Source organism: Anomalospiza imberbis, chromosome 4 (genome assembly GCF_031753505.1).
Source record: "Anomalospiza imberbis isolate Cuckoo-Finch-1a 21T00152 chromosome 4, ASM3175350v1, whole genome shotgun sequence".
Classification (NCBI taxonomy): Eukaryota; Metazoa; Chordata; class Aves; order Passeriformes; family Viduidae; genus Anomalospiza; species Anomalospiza imberbis.
The window spans coordinates 10,109,531-10,123,473 of record NC_089684.1 but is presented as its reverse complement, the minus strand read 5'-3'; the positions used below and the strand labels follow the sequence as shown (position 1 = coordinate 10,123,473).

At 44.6% G+C, this 13,943-nt stretch overlaps 1 protein-coding gene and 1 long non-coding RNA gene across 2 annotated transcripts; one reads left to right on the top strand and one right to left on the bottom strand.

Moving 5' to 3' along the window:
• The first annotated feature begins 121 nt into the window (after positions 1–121).
• Positions 122–4,559, top strand: LOC137472209 (uncharacterized). The gene is made up of 3 exons (XR_010998068.1): positions 122–1,547; positions 1,734–1,897; positions 2,910–4,559. It is a non-coding gene; the product is annotated as an uncharacterized lncRNA (long non-coding RNA).
• Positions 4,560–8,770: 4,211 nt separating this feature from the next.
• Positions 8,771–10,621, bottom strand: HMGB2 (high mobility group box 2). The gene is made up of 4 exons (XM_068187065.1): positions 10,368–10,621; positions 10,055–10,200; positions 9,791–9,965; positions 8,771–9,313 (listed from the first exon to the last, which is right to left on the bottom strand). Exons 1-4 carry the CDS (start codon positions 10,515–10,517, stop codon positions 9,158–9,160), a joined length of 627 nt encoding a protein of 208 aa, XP_068043166.1. The 5' UTR covers positions 10,518–10,621; the 3' UTR covers positions 8,771–9,157.
• Between the last annotated feature and the right edge of the window lie 3,322 nt (positions 10,622–13,943).

Sequence of the window (13,943 nt, the reverse complement as noted above, 5' to 3'; positions counted from 1 at the left end):
TAGGATATGAACTTGAGAATAGAACCAAAGGCCAGGTCTAGTTTGTATTGCTTTTACTGTGTCTTATCTTAGTTCATTTATGTTTCCACCATGTTTCAACCAAACCACCATGTTTCAAGAAACATGTTTCAACCAAACTTTATTTTTTCCTCAGAAGGTTCCTTAGCAAAGGAGGATGTAATTAAATCAGGGCATGAAAGAGACAAATTCTAAGAGCAAACCTAAGTGCTGAAATCTACAGGGCTTTTTTCACAAATGGGATTCTTGCTTCCCAGCCATATCTGTCAGAGAACTTTTGAGTATTCAGATTTCAAAAGGCTCTTTTGACAAAGCCCTGGAGTTATAGCACAGCCTATTCACTTAGGCAACACCCTTTTATGTATGGAAACAGGGACTGAGAGGAAGGAGGGGACATCTTTCTTTATTACCAGAGATCCTGGCCCCAGGAGAACCTACAGCATGCTTAGGACAATACCAAAGACATTGTCCCCACTGATGGATCCCTAGAATCAGTACATTCTCTTTCCCTACTGCCAGTCAATCTCCTTCACTACTGCCTGCTTTCTCCATATCATTTGCCTCCCTAAAGCCAAAACCTATCAACTTACTGCTCTAAAACTACATCAAGAAACTTGAGATCTATTACACCATGCCAGAGATGTTAAAATTTTATGCTTAACTCTTGATCTGTGAGCCTTCTTGGAAGAAAAAGCAAAACACAGCACTACCTGTAAAAACACAAAAAATGCTTTGGTAGATTTTGCTGTTTATAAAGCACAATTTTCCTTTTGCTTTAAAAAACATCAAATTGTTCAAGAATCTATGGAGGCAAAGTAATAAGGAGAGTTTAAGAACATGAAGAAAAAATTATCTACACTTTTGAACATAAACTTTATTTCTGTAAAAGCATTTATTGTTTGTTCCCTGCTGGTGAGCTTAGATCCATCCACTGTAATAGGTGAAAAGAAATAAGGGAAAACAAATTGGCAATTTTTCTATTTCTGGTTGTTCTCATTGCTATGAAAGTCATGAGAATACTAGGTCCTGCTGTGTTCTGAAATTTTATCCTGCTTACTTTAATGAGAATCATCTGAGAAGTGTCAGTGGTTATCTTCCAGGGTAATATGTATTTTCAGGGAATATCAGAAGTGGTTGCCAGCATTTGGTCCTCTTTTACTTTACTTACCCTGCAAGCCGACTCTGAGGTCCTGCAATGTTGGATCTGTAAATTGTGTAGCTGGGCTGGCACTATATAAAAGGAGTCTATGTAGAACGAATCTAGTTGGAGAAAGTGATAGGCTGTCAGAAAAATGTAGGTCATTTTGGCTCCCTTGGGTTTTGAATAAAACCCAAAGCATAAACTGTAAGTGACCCCTGAAGTCTGAAACCAGTTTGGCCCTCCTGTCACGGGGGCCTCACTCACTGCTGCCCCAGGTGTGTGCACTGGTGTGAGCCGTCCTCGTCATACCCTCAGCTGTGGGAACTGCTGTGGAGCCCAGAATAGCAGGAAGAAGTGTTCATATGGATTCTACATCCCAGAAACCCAGGTAATGGTTAGTAACCTTTGTTTTTTAAAATCTTAAAAATCAGACGTGTTCTTTATATGGAGGAACTAAGGAAGTGTTCTCCAGGACCAGGTAATGTGGGGCCTGGTGATATTAAAACTAAGGTGTCTGCACAACCCTTGGGATTTTTACCTCATTGCACTGCTCTGTGGCTTTTCTGAACAACAGTGTGGATGGAGACTCTCCAGCAAAGCAGTGGTCTGTGGTGGCTGATGGGTGGCTGAACTGACTGATGAAAAATGCATGTTCCTTCAGTCAACAGGTCAATGAAGGTGACAAGCATCCAAGTCTGTAAGGAGGAGTTACAGCTGCTGAAACACCAACATGAAAAGGTTTGTTTGCATGTTAGAGCCCTACTTTTTCCTACTAATTTGCTTCACAGAAAAGAAGCACGATTATTTTAGGGACGGGAACAGTGCCCTCTCTGAAGTGGAGTGCAGCTAAAGCAGGGCTGGGTGTGTCCAGCAGCTCTCATGAATGCACTCATTCAGTGTGAAAGCAGATCTGCCTCCAGTGATCTAACATTCAAATGTTTCTTGTGCAAGAGTAATGACTCCTGCACACACAAAAAAAAAAAAAAAAACAACCAAACAGAAAGGTGGGAGAAGCAGCATAGCTCTAAATCATAATGAAAAACAAACAAATGCCTGAGATGAGCTTGATGGCAATACCAGCCTTCTGGCTGAGCATCCCTGGGAAAGGGAAAATGAATGGAGAGATGATATTATACTTCCCTGGAAAGGGCTGCTGGTGGCAGTGTGTGTCAACTAAGAAGGCAGCATGCCCAGACTGCTGTTCAGCTACAGCCTTCAGATGAAGAAGCACAGCTTGGAATGGGCTTTCCCAACCACGTGAAGGCACTAAAGTGGAAATACAGCCTTTCCCCTTGAAATTTGTGGGAGGGTTTCCCCAGGAAAATAATGTAGGGCAGTATCTTTCTAGAAGCCCTGACATTAGACAGGAGTAGGTCTTTGAGTACAATGTCTTCTGAATCATCTGTGTGTGGGGGTGCATGTTTCCTGAGTTAGACCTGCCACTGGAAACAGCATTAGCACTTGTGGGAAACAGCTGGGCCAGAGCCATGGAGACTGGTACTGGCATTCCTGAGGGCTGGTGGTGAAAACACCCCACTGCAAGCTGATGAAAACACCTCTCCATACAGCCAGGGACTTTGTCCCACTGTGTCATTCTGCACAGGAGACCCTGAGCCCTGCCTGGCAATGCAAGCTGTGCCAGCCTGAGCCCGTGGGATGGCCGCAGCACCTTGCCAGAGCCCTCCAGGCCATCACAATTGCCCAACAGACAGCTACAAATGCAGGTTTTGTGGTTTTATTTCTGAGACAGCAGAAACTGTGGAAGAAAGCAGAACTGGATGAAAGTAGAAGCCTTCTGGAAGATTCTTTTGAGTTCCTAAGAAGCAGAGATTTGGGAAAGCTGACCAAAAGAAAAAGCGTGCCCAGCTCTGGAAGGCTTCTAGTCATGCTGCTCTTTCGATTGCACTGAGGAGTGCACTGAAGTCCTGCCTGTCCTGAAGATGCCAAGGAACCTCTAGAGATACAGCTAATCAACCTGGCAATGGGAAGGAAAGCTGTCTGTCCTACCATCTAGGAGAGAAGGTAAGATGGTGTGAGGTGTTGCTGAGGAAAAGAATTTCTGTAACCCTGTAGCAGAGTAGGGTCTGGTTACTGTTGATACTAAAGCTTTTGAGGATAAAGTAATATTGAATGGGCCATTTCCAGCTGGAGATAAGAAATACTCCTGGGGGTTTTTTTTCCTGTAACATTATCCCATTATCTTCCAAGTGAGTATGAGAAAAATGGTGTCCATGTTCCAGAATTATCATGGGCAAGCTGAAAAATATTTTGAATTAGGATAAGAACTGAATGTAACATTAAAACACTAAGCACATGCAAGATCAGATCAAAAGTCCAGGTAGCACAGCAGCCTATCTCACTCAGAGGTCAGAAGGATCATTGTGGTCAAAGAGTGCAGGGCAGTGAAAGGATGCTGCGAGGATACTTGTCTAACCTTGTCTCTGCTTCTGGCATGATACAATTCAAGCACTTTCTGACTAGAGATGGCATTTCTATTTAATAGTATAGAATTTCTCCAACGGCTGCTTCAGTCTAGGCACACTTTAGTCATGTGTCATCTGATTTATGCAAAAAGTTTTAATGTTTCTGAAGAGGCATGCTGGCTCTGCAGTCCACTCCACTCCTGGGACAAATCAGTGAGATATAGGTGAATTACGAAGGCTTGTTAAAGGTCTTAATTCCTGAAGGGGTAGTCATTGCTAGGTCAGTGCTGAGTTCAGCCTGCCAGGAGCTGGTTTCAAGGTAGCAGCACTGACAAGAACATCAATAACCGCTCATTTTTCAAAGGGCCTTTCAGAATGTTGTGGTCTTGTCCATACAAACATCATCCCTCCAACTCTGCTGAAGAATTTATTTATGGGTACAAACTTTACCATTAGATGTTTGGGCCAGGAAATACTGACAATAGCCATACAACTTACCAGTGGAACCCTGGATCTGCTAGCTATAAAGATTTTTCTGGTGATTGACTTCATATTCAGTCCTGGAACATCATGAGCCTCTCCAACACTGAGACTAAGGGAGATAGTCAGTTCAGGAGGTTAGGATAATCAGAGCAATGTACAGGTTCACTTACTAGTTGGTGCTGGCCTGTGACAATTAAGTAATTTGAGGAATTCATGTAGGGAGTCATCTTTTTTATCAGGTAGATCTGAATCTTATGTTATTCCACAGTTAGGAGACTTAATGTATCCCTGAAGGGCTGTGTGCATTGGAGAAAGCAGCAGTGAGCTCAACATCTGGGCTCTGTTATGGGATTCATGACACTGGATTCAAATAGGATCATGGAAAAGCAGATGGACTGTGATGCAGCTCATACAAGAGGCCCAGCAATTTCTGGAAATGCAGAGCTTGCTGGCCAAACATTTAGATATTTCAGGATGTGTAAAGAAATAGAAGCCAAAATGAGAAAACAAACAGAAAAATAAATCTATACTAAGGCAAGTGAAGTGAGATCAGCAACTGTCACTACCACAGCAAATAATCCATCACTGAACAATATGTCCTAGATTATGTACCAATGTTATAGACCAGATGCCTATGATAAACTGTTATGGAAAAGTTCAATACATCATGGGCTAATCAAAGGTAAAACTCCTATTTCTTTTTTTTGTGATGTTTCTCTCCACAATCATTTGCAACTTCATTAGTGTTCTAGGAGTTTTAAAGCCTGTATGTACTGAATATATACAGTTCCCAGGTCTATAGCTGTTCTAATCAAGACACACACACACACACACACATGCATATTTACGATTTTCCAGACCATAGATTTAGCTTTGGATAAATAAGATCAGCTTTGTAAATAGGCTTTGGTCTTCGATAACCTAAGAAAAAGGAAACCTTCTATTTCTCTAGGAAAATGATAATGCAATACTGAATATGTGTTTTGTTTGTAACTCTTTTACCTGATAATGCCTAACATGCTATTTGCTTTTCTAGCAAACATTCATTATATCTTCACAGAATTATCTCTTACAGCTCCAGCATCTCCTCTAGCCTAATGTAATATTACCCCATATTACCCATAACTTGAATGTTAGGCCTGCTTTTCCCCCTTCACATGTGATAGGGGAGCACATATTAGCATGTAATACAATTTGTACTAACACCATATTTCACCTGCTGGTTTTACTGTTCTGTCACTTCAGGCTGCAGGCTGGCTTTGCAGATCTTCACTGTTAGCTCTTGTTATTCATGCAGATCTTCCATGGTGACTTATTTATTTTATGAGAAGTAGACCAGAAAAGGTCAAGTAGATCAAACCTACCTGATCTCCTTTACCTTAAGGTTCACAGATTTCTCCAAAGAATATTTACAGCTCTATGGAACGTGATTTCCTCTTGGGAAATCACAAGTTCTATTTAGCCATTTGTCCAGCAATTCTCAGCTGTACTGTGGCTCCTACCAACTTGTCATATGGACATTTCTGGTCTGAAGCTCTCTGTATCTCCACAGAATGTTTTCCAAAAATTAGTGTCGTATTTGGGACCTTCCATTCATCTAGTACTTAAGACAGTTTTAAGTGAAAAAAATATAAAGTACGGTTCAAAGTTCAGCCATTTCATTGCTTGAATTTCCTTAGAACTCTTGGATGAATACCATCTGTCCTGTCATTTTGTTTCAAGTTCTTTTACGCTTGGATTTGAGACAGATGCTTCACCATGCCTCCTCCATTAAAAAATTTTGTCATGAAAACTTCCTGAAACCTTGTAGAAGGTTAAAAAAGTTTTCTTCTAGACATGGCTACTGTATCTTGAGCATGCATTGTCCCTGGGACAGTTTGGCAGCCGTCTTGGTTCTGTGGATGCACAGGCTTTGGATGGATTTTCTTCCTAGTAGCTGGTACAGTGCTGTGTATTGGATTTAGGGGGAGGATAATGTTGATTTAGTTGTCACTGAGCAGTGTTTACACTTAGTCAAGGACTTTTCAGCTTCTCATACTGACCTGACAGCAAGGAGGCTGGGAGTGCACCAGGAGCTGGAAGGGGACACAGCTGGGACAGGTAAGTCCCACCACTGACCAAATAGATATTGGATGCCGTAAGAGTCAGCATATAACTAGGGTGAAAGCTGGCTGAAGGACACTTTGGAAACCGGCTGGGCGTTATTTGGTTGCTTTTCATTTGCATCTCTTCGTTTGCATTTTTTTATCTTTTTGTTATTTTCCTTTTCAGTATATTCATTTATTATTATTTTATTTTATGGTTTTGTGAGGCTTGGTTGCTGTTTGGAGTTCAGACACGACAGATGTGTTTGAAAGTTATTCATCTGTTTTCTCATGTTGCTCTGATGCTCTTTTGCTTTGCCACATGTTGCTGTGTCTGGTCTGTTGATGTGCAGGGATTTTTTTTTGGCTTACTGGTTTAGAAATAACCTGAACTTTCTAAAAACTGTTTTCCTACATTTGTTATTCTCTCATTCTTCCTCTTTATCCACCTCAGACTTATTTTTGGTGGTCTTTTGGTCTGCTTTACTGTGTGAGATGTCTTTATGCTGAACGTGCAATGAAATGTGAGAGTTCTTCCCAGTGCCTCCAACCATTTTGGGTAAAACTTAGTTTTGGTTTTAGACCTCCCAGCTCACCTCCAGTGAGTTATTTCATACGTTTGTCCGTATTGAGCAGTGATGTGAAAAACTAATTTAGCTTTTCTTCTATGGCATAACTTTACTGAACATTCCCCTTACACTTTGATTACTTATTATTATTAGTCCTTTCAAGCAAGTGCTCAGAGATGGGCATTACATGAGCTCCCTGACCTGACACATCATACTTTTTAAAGCTTAATTTGAAAGCAGTAATTTTCATGTACTCTTTTCCACTTGCCTTTATATTGAACATCTTTCTTGCGAAAAGGACAAAATATGGGGTTTTTTAAAAAATGTTATCTTTATTCATGGCATTGTTCTCAGTTGATAGATCAGCCTGATGCAGAGTTTTTGGTTTGTAACTTGTAAGGACACCTGAAGGGTTATATTTGGTTTCAATTTAAAAAAAAAAATTAAAAAATCAAATTAGTCAATGTACTCTGACTTTACCCCTTCACTGCAGAAAATTTAAATAATCTTTTCAGAAAGACTTAATGAAGCATCACTGTTCTGCTCAGGGAGAGAATGTTAGAAGTGAGAGAACATGATGGTGCATTTCTACAGGGAACTCCAAACAGGATGTGGTAACAAGATCAGCATGATCTTGGAAACACACTATAACAGGGAATTGCCTCTAGATGGAAGAATTTCTGAGTTAAGGATATAGGTGCTGTAGGACTGCAAATTCTACATCAAAAAATGTTCTTGAGTACTGGAGATGCTGTCCTGCCTCTCACTTCTGGTTTATGCCTGCAGCTTCAGGAAATCTGAGCCTGAAAAATGGAGCCATTGATCTCATCTGTGCCAAGTTATCTCTGGCAGGTCCAACATGTAAAACAGCAGGTAATCCTTCTGATGCCACTTAAATATCTCAGTGGCAGGATGGAGAGGAAAAAGCAACTCTGGGTTTCTAAGGCTCTCAAAGATGAACACCTACTCCAGTATAAAAATATTTTAATTGCCTTTAGTTAGTTAATTTCCATGCTTACAAGAATATACTGTTTTTCTCAATGCTGTCATCTTTGACCTACCCAGTGACATTTACCATAGTAATGTCCTGAAAACACTTTTTATCTTGCACATAGTACAATGATGGGACATAAACTTACTTCATAACCTAATGGACAATAGGGACACATTTTAAACAAAATCTTGCCTGCCCTTTATATTACTTAATGTTTTAGACATTACACATGTCAGGGCTGGGCTTTTCAAGGGCTAATAAAAGTTATTTCCTGGTATTTAGGTCAACAAATTAAATTTGAGCTATTTAGTTTAGCTGTAGGATCTCAAATTCCCCAGTTGAAAATATTGTTAGGTACCTAGATTTAAGCCTTTATATGTATTAAAGTAAAATAAAAAGTGAAAGCCAAGAAATAGTATAACTGTTACAATCACAAACAGGAATGTATCAGGAACGTTCTATACAAATGCCTTTGTTCTATACAAATGCCTTCTCTTTCTGCAGGAATCTACTGGCATGTGTGGAGGTAACATTCCAACATTTTTTATGCTGTGCTGCAAGCCCTGTATTTTATGAGAAGCCAGCAATACTGGAGCCAGGGCGAGAGGGAAGGAGTAGCAACATCTGGGAAGACATGCCTCTAACCACATCTGTCTTATAGCCAAGGCCAGTGACCCTGAGCTCTGGAAGAGAAAGTTCATTCACCCATTATCAGCTACTATGCCAAATCAAAAGCCTGTGCTTCAACAGTCTGGGGAAAGAAGATAACCCAGGAGTAATTATCAAGAACTTCACTACTTAAGGGATTTTTTTTTTCACCCACAAGGTAACGCAGGCAAAGCTACTGTAAAGAAAGTGTCAGTCTTAACTAATGGTAGTGAGAGAGGAAATCAGTTAAAGGAGTTTAAGTGGCAGCAAAAGCTCCAGGACTCAATGCTTAAGGGACATGCCAGTTTTGTAGCAACAGCAAGAACCCAAGAACACTGCCCGTTCCCACACAGGATTCCAGCAGTCTGGGGGTGCCCAACCTCTCAGAAACATCATGAACACAAAAAGAATAATGTACAACATTTTATTACAAAACTGTTAAAAAAAGTAATACAATGCAACAAAATACTACAAAATAGAAGATCAGCTATTAAGCTACCTTTGTTTTACTTAGCTAAAAGGAAACACCTGGCTATCAGTCACTGAATTTCAACAAAACCATTAAATATGCAGAAACAGCAGAAACATTCAACAACTTTTGTTTTTCCAAACCGAACTGTAGCAGCCCTTGGCTACTGCTTACATTATAAAGTGAAGTCTCCCTACAAAGAGCCACATTACCTATACACAATTCTGTACAGATTTTTATACTGAAGCTAACAATGAGCTGCACTTGAGTTCACATTCTTAGCAAAATATTGGATTCTGAGCATAAATCTTTACAGCAGGACATTCATTTATTCTTCATCCTCATCTTCTTCCTCCTCTTCCTCATCCTCTTCCTCTTCTTCCTCCTCCTCCTCTGGTTCTGCTTTCTTCTTGGATCCTGCAGGCCTACCTGGGCCCTTCTTTCCTGCATCACTCTTACTCTTGGCACGATACGCTGCAATATCCTACAAGAAAAATGCTTTTAAGCTAGCTAGCAATAGAACATGGAAGACAAATCTACTGCTTTGGTATTTCAGTACTACTGTACAGCATAGGTCAGATACAGTGCATGCAGGAAAGCAGAATTTCCACCTTGGGACTTTCATGCTTAAATCTTTAAGCAAAAGAACATGCAATGCAGACGGTTTTAAGAATTTTATTGCCATGGTGCTTTGGAGTCTGACTATATTTATTTTAGCAAGCAGATTACCTGTTTTCTGGGAGTAAGGCATCTTACTGGTAAAATCTCTAGACATGCAAAACCCACATCCAGGTTCACTATAAGGGTTCGATACCTGCCCCACCACATTTTTCCATGTCTTCTAAAGGCTGACAGAAAGCATTAAGAATTACAAGTCCCATATGGTGCGGGTGCAAGACACAAGTCAGATATTTACAGTGAGCTCCACAATTTTAACTTTCTTGTATTACTTTTACTGTACCTTTTCGTACTTCTCCTTTAGTTTTGCAGCCTTCTGTTCATATGGCTGTTTATCTTTGGCCGACTGTTCAGACCACATTTCACCTAATTTCTTTGCTGTATCTCCAATAGACAAGCCAGGATGTTCGTTTTTGATTTTCGGACGGTGTTCAGAACAGAAAAGGAAGAACGCGGATCTACATCAAGAGACAGTGATTAAAGTTAAGTATCAAGCTATTAGAATACTTTTTTTTCTGTGGGGGGAGGGAGTCATAGAAACACTCACGGTGGTCTTTTAGGAGCGTTGGGGTCCTTTTTCTTTCCCTTCTTCTCACCTTTGGGAGGAACATAGTTTTTCATCTCCCTGTCATAACGAGCTTTGTCTCCTTTAGCCATTTCTTCAAATTTTCCTTTTTCCTTGCTTGACATTGTCTGTGGACACACGGAGGGGAAAGAAGAGTCTGGATGAGATAAAGCAGCCACTGACCCACTAACGCCTAAGCAGCAGCTGCTACCAGGGATCTTTTCCCAGCAGCCCGCAGCAGGGGCGGGGGCTGGTCCGGCAAGGGCTCAGCACAGCACGGCCCGGCCCGGCTCACCTTCCACCGCTCCGAGCACTTCCGCGAGAACTCTGCGAAGTTGACGGACGAGTCCGGGTGCTTCTTCTTGTGCTCCTCGCGGCACGTCTGCACGAAGTAGGCGTACGAGGACATCTTGCCCCGCGGCTTATTGGGGTCGCCTTTGCCCATGGCGAGGTCGGCGGCGGGTCCCTGCGGGAGGGGGCGGGCGGAGAGGCGGCGTGAGGCGGGGCCGCGCCTCAGGCCGTTCCCGCCTCTCGCCCGCCGGCGCCTTCCCGCCCCAGCGCGCCCGACCCCGCCCCGCCGCAGCCCCTCTGCCCGCGGCCCCACGCCGCGGCCGCGGCCCCTTCCGCCGCCGGGCGCCTCTCCCCGCCCCCGCGGCGGCTGCGGCAGGCGGCCCGCCCGGCCCCGCCGCCCGTGCCCCAGCCCTCCCCGCCGGGGCCGGAGCCGCCGCCGCCCTCCCGGCCCCACCCGCCCGCCAGGAGTCCTCCCCTCAGCCCCGGGCGTGCCGCCCGCCCGCCGCGGGAGCCCGTCGCTGCCTCTGCGCCCGGGACCGCCGCCTGCGTCCGCTCCTTCGCGCCCCCTCCGTCCCTCCCGGCGCGCTGACGCTCCGCGGGCGCGCGGGCCTTGCCTGGCTGAGCGGAGCGGAGCGGGCGGCGCGGGGCTCGGCTCCCTCAGGTGCTGCTGCCGAATGGTGCCCGGCCGCGCACTTACCGCCTCCTGCTTCCCGCGGCACTGCCCGCCACAGCAACCCGACCCGCGGCACTGCCCGACAGCCCGCCCCCGCCGCAGCCCATTGGCTGCCGCGCCGGTTCAAACTGCCTGCAGCTCCGCCCCCTGGCGCGGAAGCCGGACGGCATTGGCTGTCTGCCGCTCTGACGTCAGCGGCCGAGCTGCTCCCGGGCTAGGACGAGCGCGAGGGGGACGTTGGCGCTTATACCCGTTGGAACCGGTTGGGGTGAGGAGAGCGGGGGGCGGGGCTGGGCGGAGCGCGCTGGGCGGCGATTGGGGGAGAGGGACGGTTTAAAAAACCGCGGGGGCCCCTGCCATTGGCCGCCGGCGGCTGCGGCCGATCTGATTGGGCGGAGCGCGGGGGCCGCAGCGTGGTTTGAAAATACAAAGGGAGCGGGGCCGGCGGCCGCCCCCTCCGCTCTGCCTGCTCCGGCTCGGGGCGGCCGCGGCAGCGCCGCCGCCCTCTCCCTCCGTCCGTCCTTCCCTCCGTGGGGTGGGGGTCTGGCGGGCAACGGCGGCTGCCTGTAAAAACTGGGCTGAAAGTTGCGTTTCGGTGCCCAAGCGAGCCCCGTTCCTTGCGGCCCCAGCTGGCCCGGCCCGCCCCGCCGCGGGGCAGGGGCTGCGGTGGTGCCCGCCCCCGGCTGCAGTCCGGGGTCTCCCACGGGAGGAGAGTGTGTGGTTTGTAGCGATCCCTGGGCAAAGAGAGCTCCCCTCTCCCAGGCCGGAGGGGTTTGAAGAAGCCGGCTGCCTGTGAGAGGTCGGATTCCCTTCCTCGGACCGCGGCAGGGGCACCGGCGCTGAGAAGGGAAGGTGTCGCCTCTCCGAGCTTGGTGCTCTTTGTGAAGTGCAGGCTGCAGCAGTGTAAAGCCTGGGACCCAATCTCGGTCGAACTGAGGTTTTAATGCAAAACATGCCTGTGGTTTGCATTAATGCTTTCAAGTGTACCGCTAGCAGCAAATCTGGCCCTTTGGGTTTGGGGAGAAAACTGACGTTTCCATACAGTCACTTATACTGCGATGTCACCCCAGACTACATTATACTGGTTTTGCTGACTTTGGTTTTATTCTGTCTGATTATTTTCATCTAATTCTCTATTTTGGGTAGACATTCTTAGTAATCTAAGTGGGTTTTAACACTCTTGTTTTTTCAGGTGTAGTTTATAGCCCTAGTGAGAAGCATGTTATTACTTTGTTTAGTGAAGGTGTGGTGCCTTCAGTAGAACCTTCCTCAACGGTAAGAAAAACAAATCCCTAAAGCTATGTGAGAGTACTGAGTAGCTGCAGGTGTGAGAGCGGTCAGTGTCTTGATCTCCAGTCTCCCCCTTCAGAGCTGCTCAATATAAGAAGAACTTGTCAGGTACAGTTCTTCAAGCCTTTCTTCTTTCCCTCTGACAAGTACAGGTTCATGTGGAACAATTCACTAATGTGGTAGTAAACGCCTGCTTTATCCCTGTTTCTTTTTAAGCTTTGCGTGTTTGCCCAAGCTGCAGCCCTAAAAGCCAAAATCTGCTACAGAAGAGGGTAGCTGGGAGGTAAACTAACAGAGAAGCCAACAGATTTGGATGCATTCCCTCTGCAGATGTCAAAGCCTTCCCAAGCCAATTCTCCAAAACCTTGTATCAGTTCACTTATGTGGCTATTACTTTTGATAGTGTTTAGCATACAAATAAAGCTTAGCCTTCCTTACCTCCTAAAATAAATATTTCCATGGGGAATGTTTCATGTTCTGGTTTGGGCTCGTTATGACTATTCTATTGCTTCTCCATAGCAAATTAATGTTCTCAGTTCTATGGTACTGAGTTCTGTGTAGGTCTATCTGACCACTGTGCAGAGTTGTTTTGTTATGCGGCTTTAAAAATGCCTTTACTTCATATTTTACATGGAAAGCACTATTTTATTTCATGAGTTAAGCTGCCAGATGGGTCACTCATTTACTTTGTGGTGAACCACCTTTGTATAAAAGCTACTTGTGAAGTGTGTTCTAGTTGATAAACCAATTTTGTAAAAGATGGTAGAATTTTACACTACTGGTGTGTACTGAGTGAATGGTACAACCACTGGTATCTGTGGTGTAAGAGCATTCCTTGTATGCCAGACTGACCTAGACACTCTCTGTCTGTTATTGGAGGGGAGTGGGTTGAAACAAGCTTTAGGTAAGTTTTATTTACATTTTCATTGTTTTAACATTAATAGAGCACATTCATGGAAAAATATTACTTTGGAACAGTCTTTGGAAATTTTGTGATGTAACTGCAGTAAGGCGTCTGCTGTTGCATCTGTTTTTATATCTGCTCTAAGAATATGAAGAATATTATTGTGGAAAAGCAGGTGGGGTGAGAAAGTGTAATTATTGCTATGGGAAAAAAATGAGATCTGCCTTTCAAATGTTTTAAGAAAGAAATTGGGATCTTTAAATTTTCCTACCTGGAAAAGAAAGCTTTTGTACACTTTGCTAGACCCATAGAGTGTTACATCCTGCTGTCTCGTACAGCACAGGGCACATGAGAACCCAAAGTAACATCTGTCTGTCCTCCAACAAGGAAGGCAGTATTGAGAATTTTCCATGCTCGAACATGATACTGGAAGCTTCCCACAGCAGTGCCAATGCTGAAAGCGCCACCACACAAGAATGCTGATGTTAGGAACTTGTCATTCCCAAAGCAGAGCCTTCCTCCCAGCGCCCTCGTGCCTGGAAAAGCACTTCTCTGCTTCCACAATAAGCTGTCACTGTTTTTCATTGCTCCACACTGTTCCCTTTCAGACAAAAACATAATTTCTGTCTCCAGAGATTCAGTCACTGTTACTCTTCTAAAGCAGTGATCTATGCAGTATTGACTTTGGTCAGTACGCGTGGTTAATTTATTAA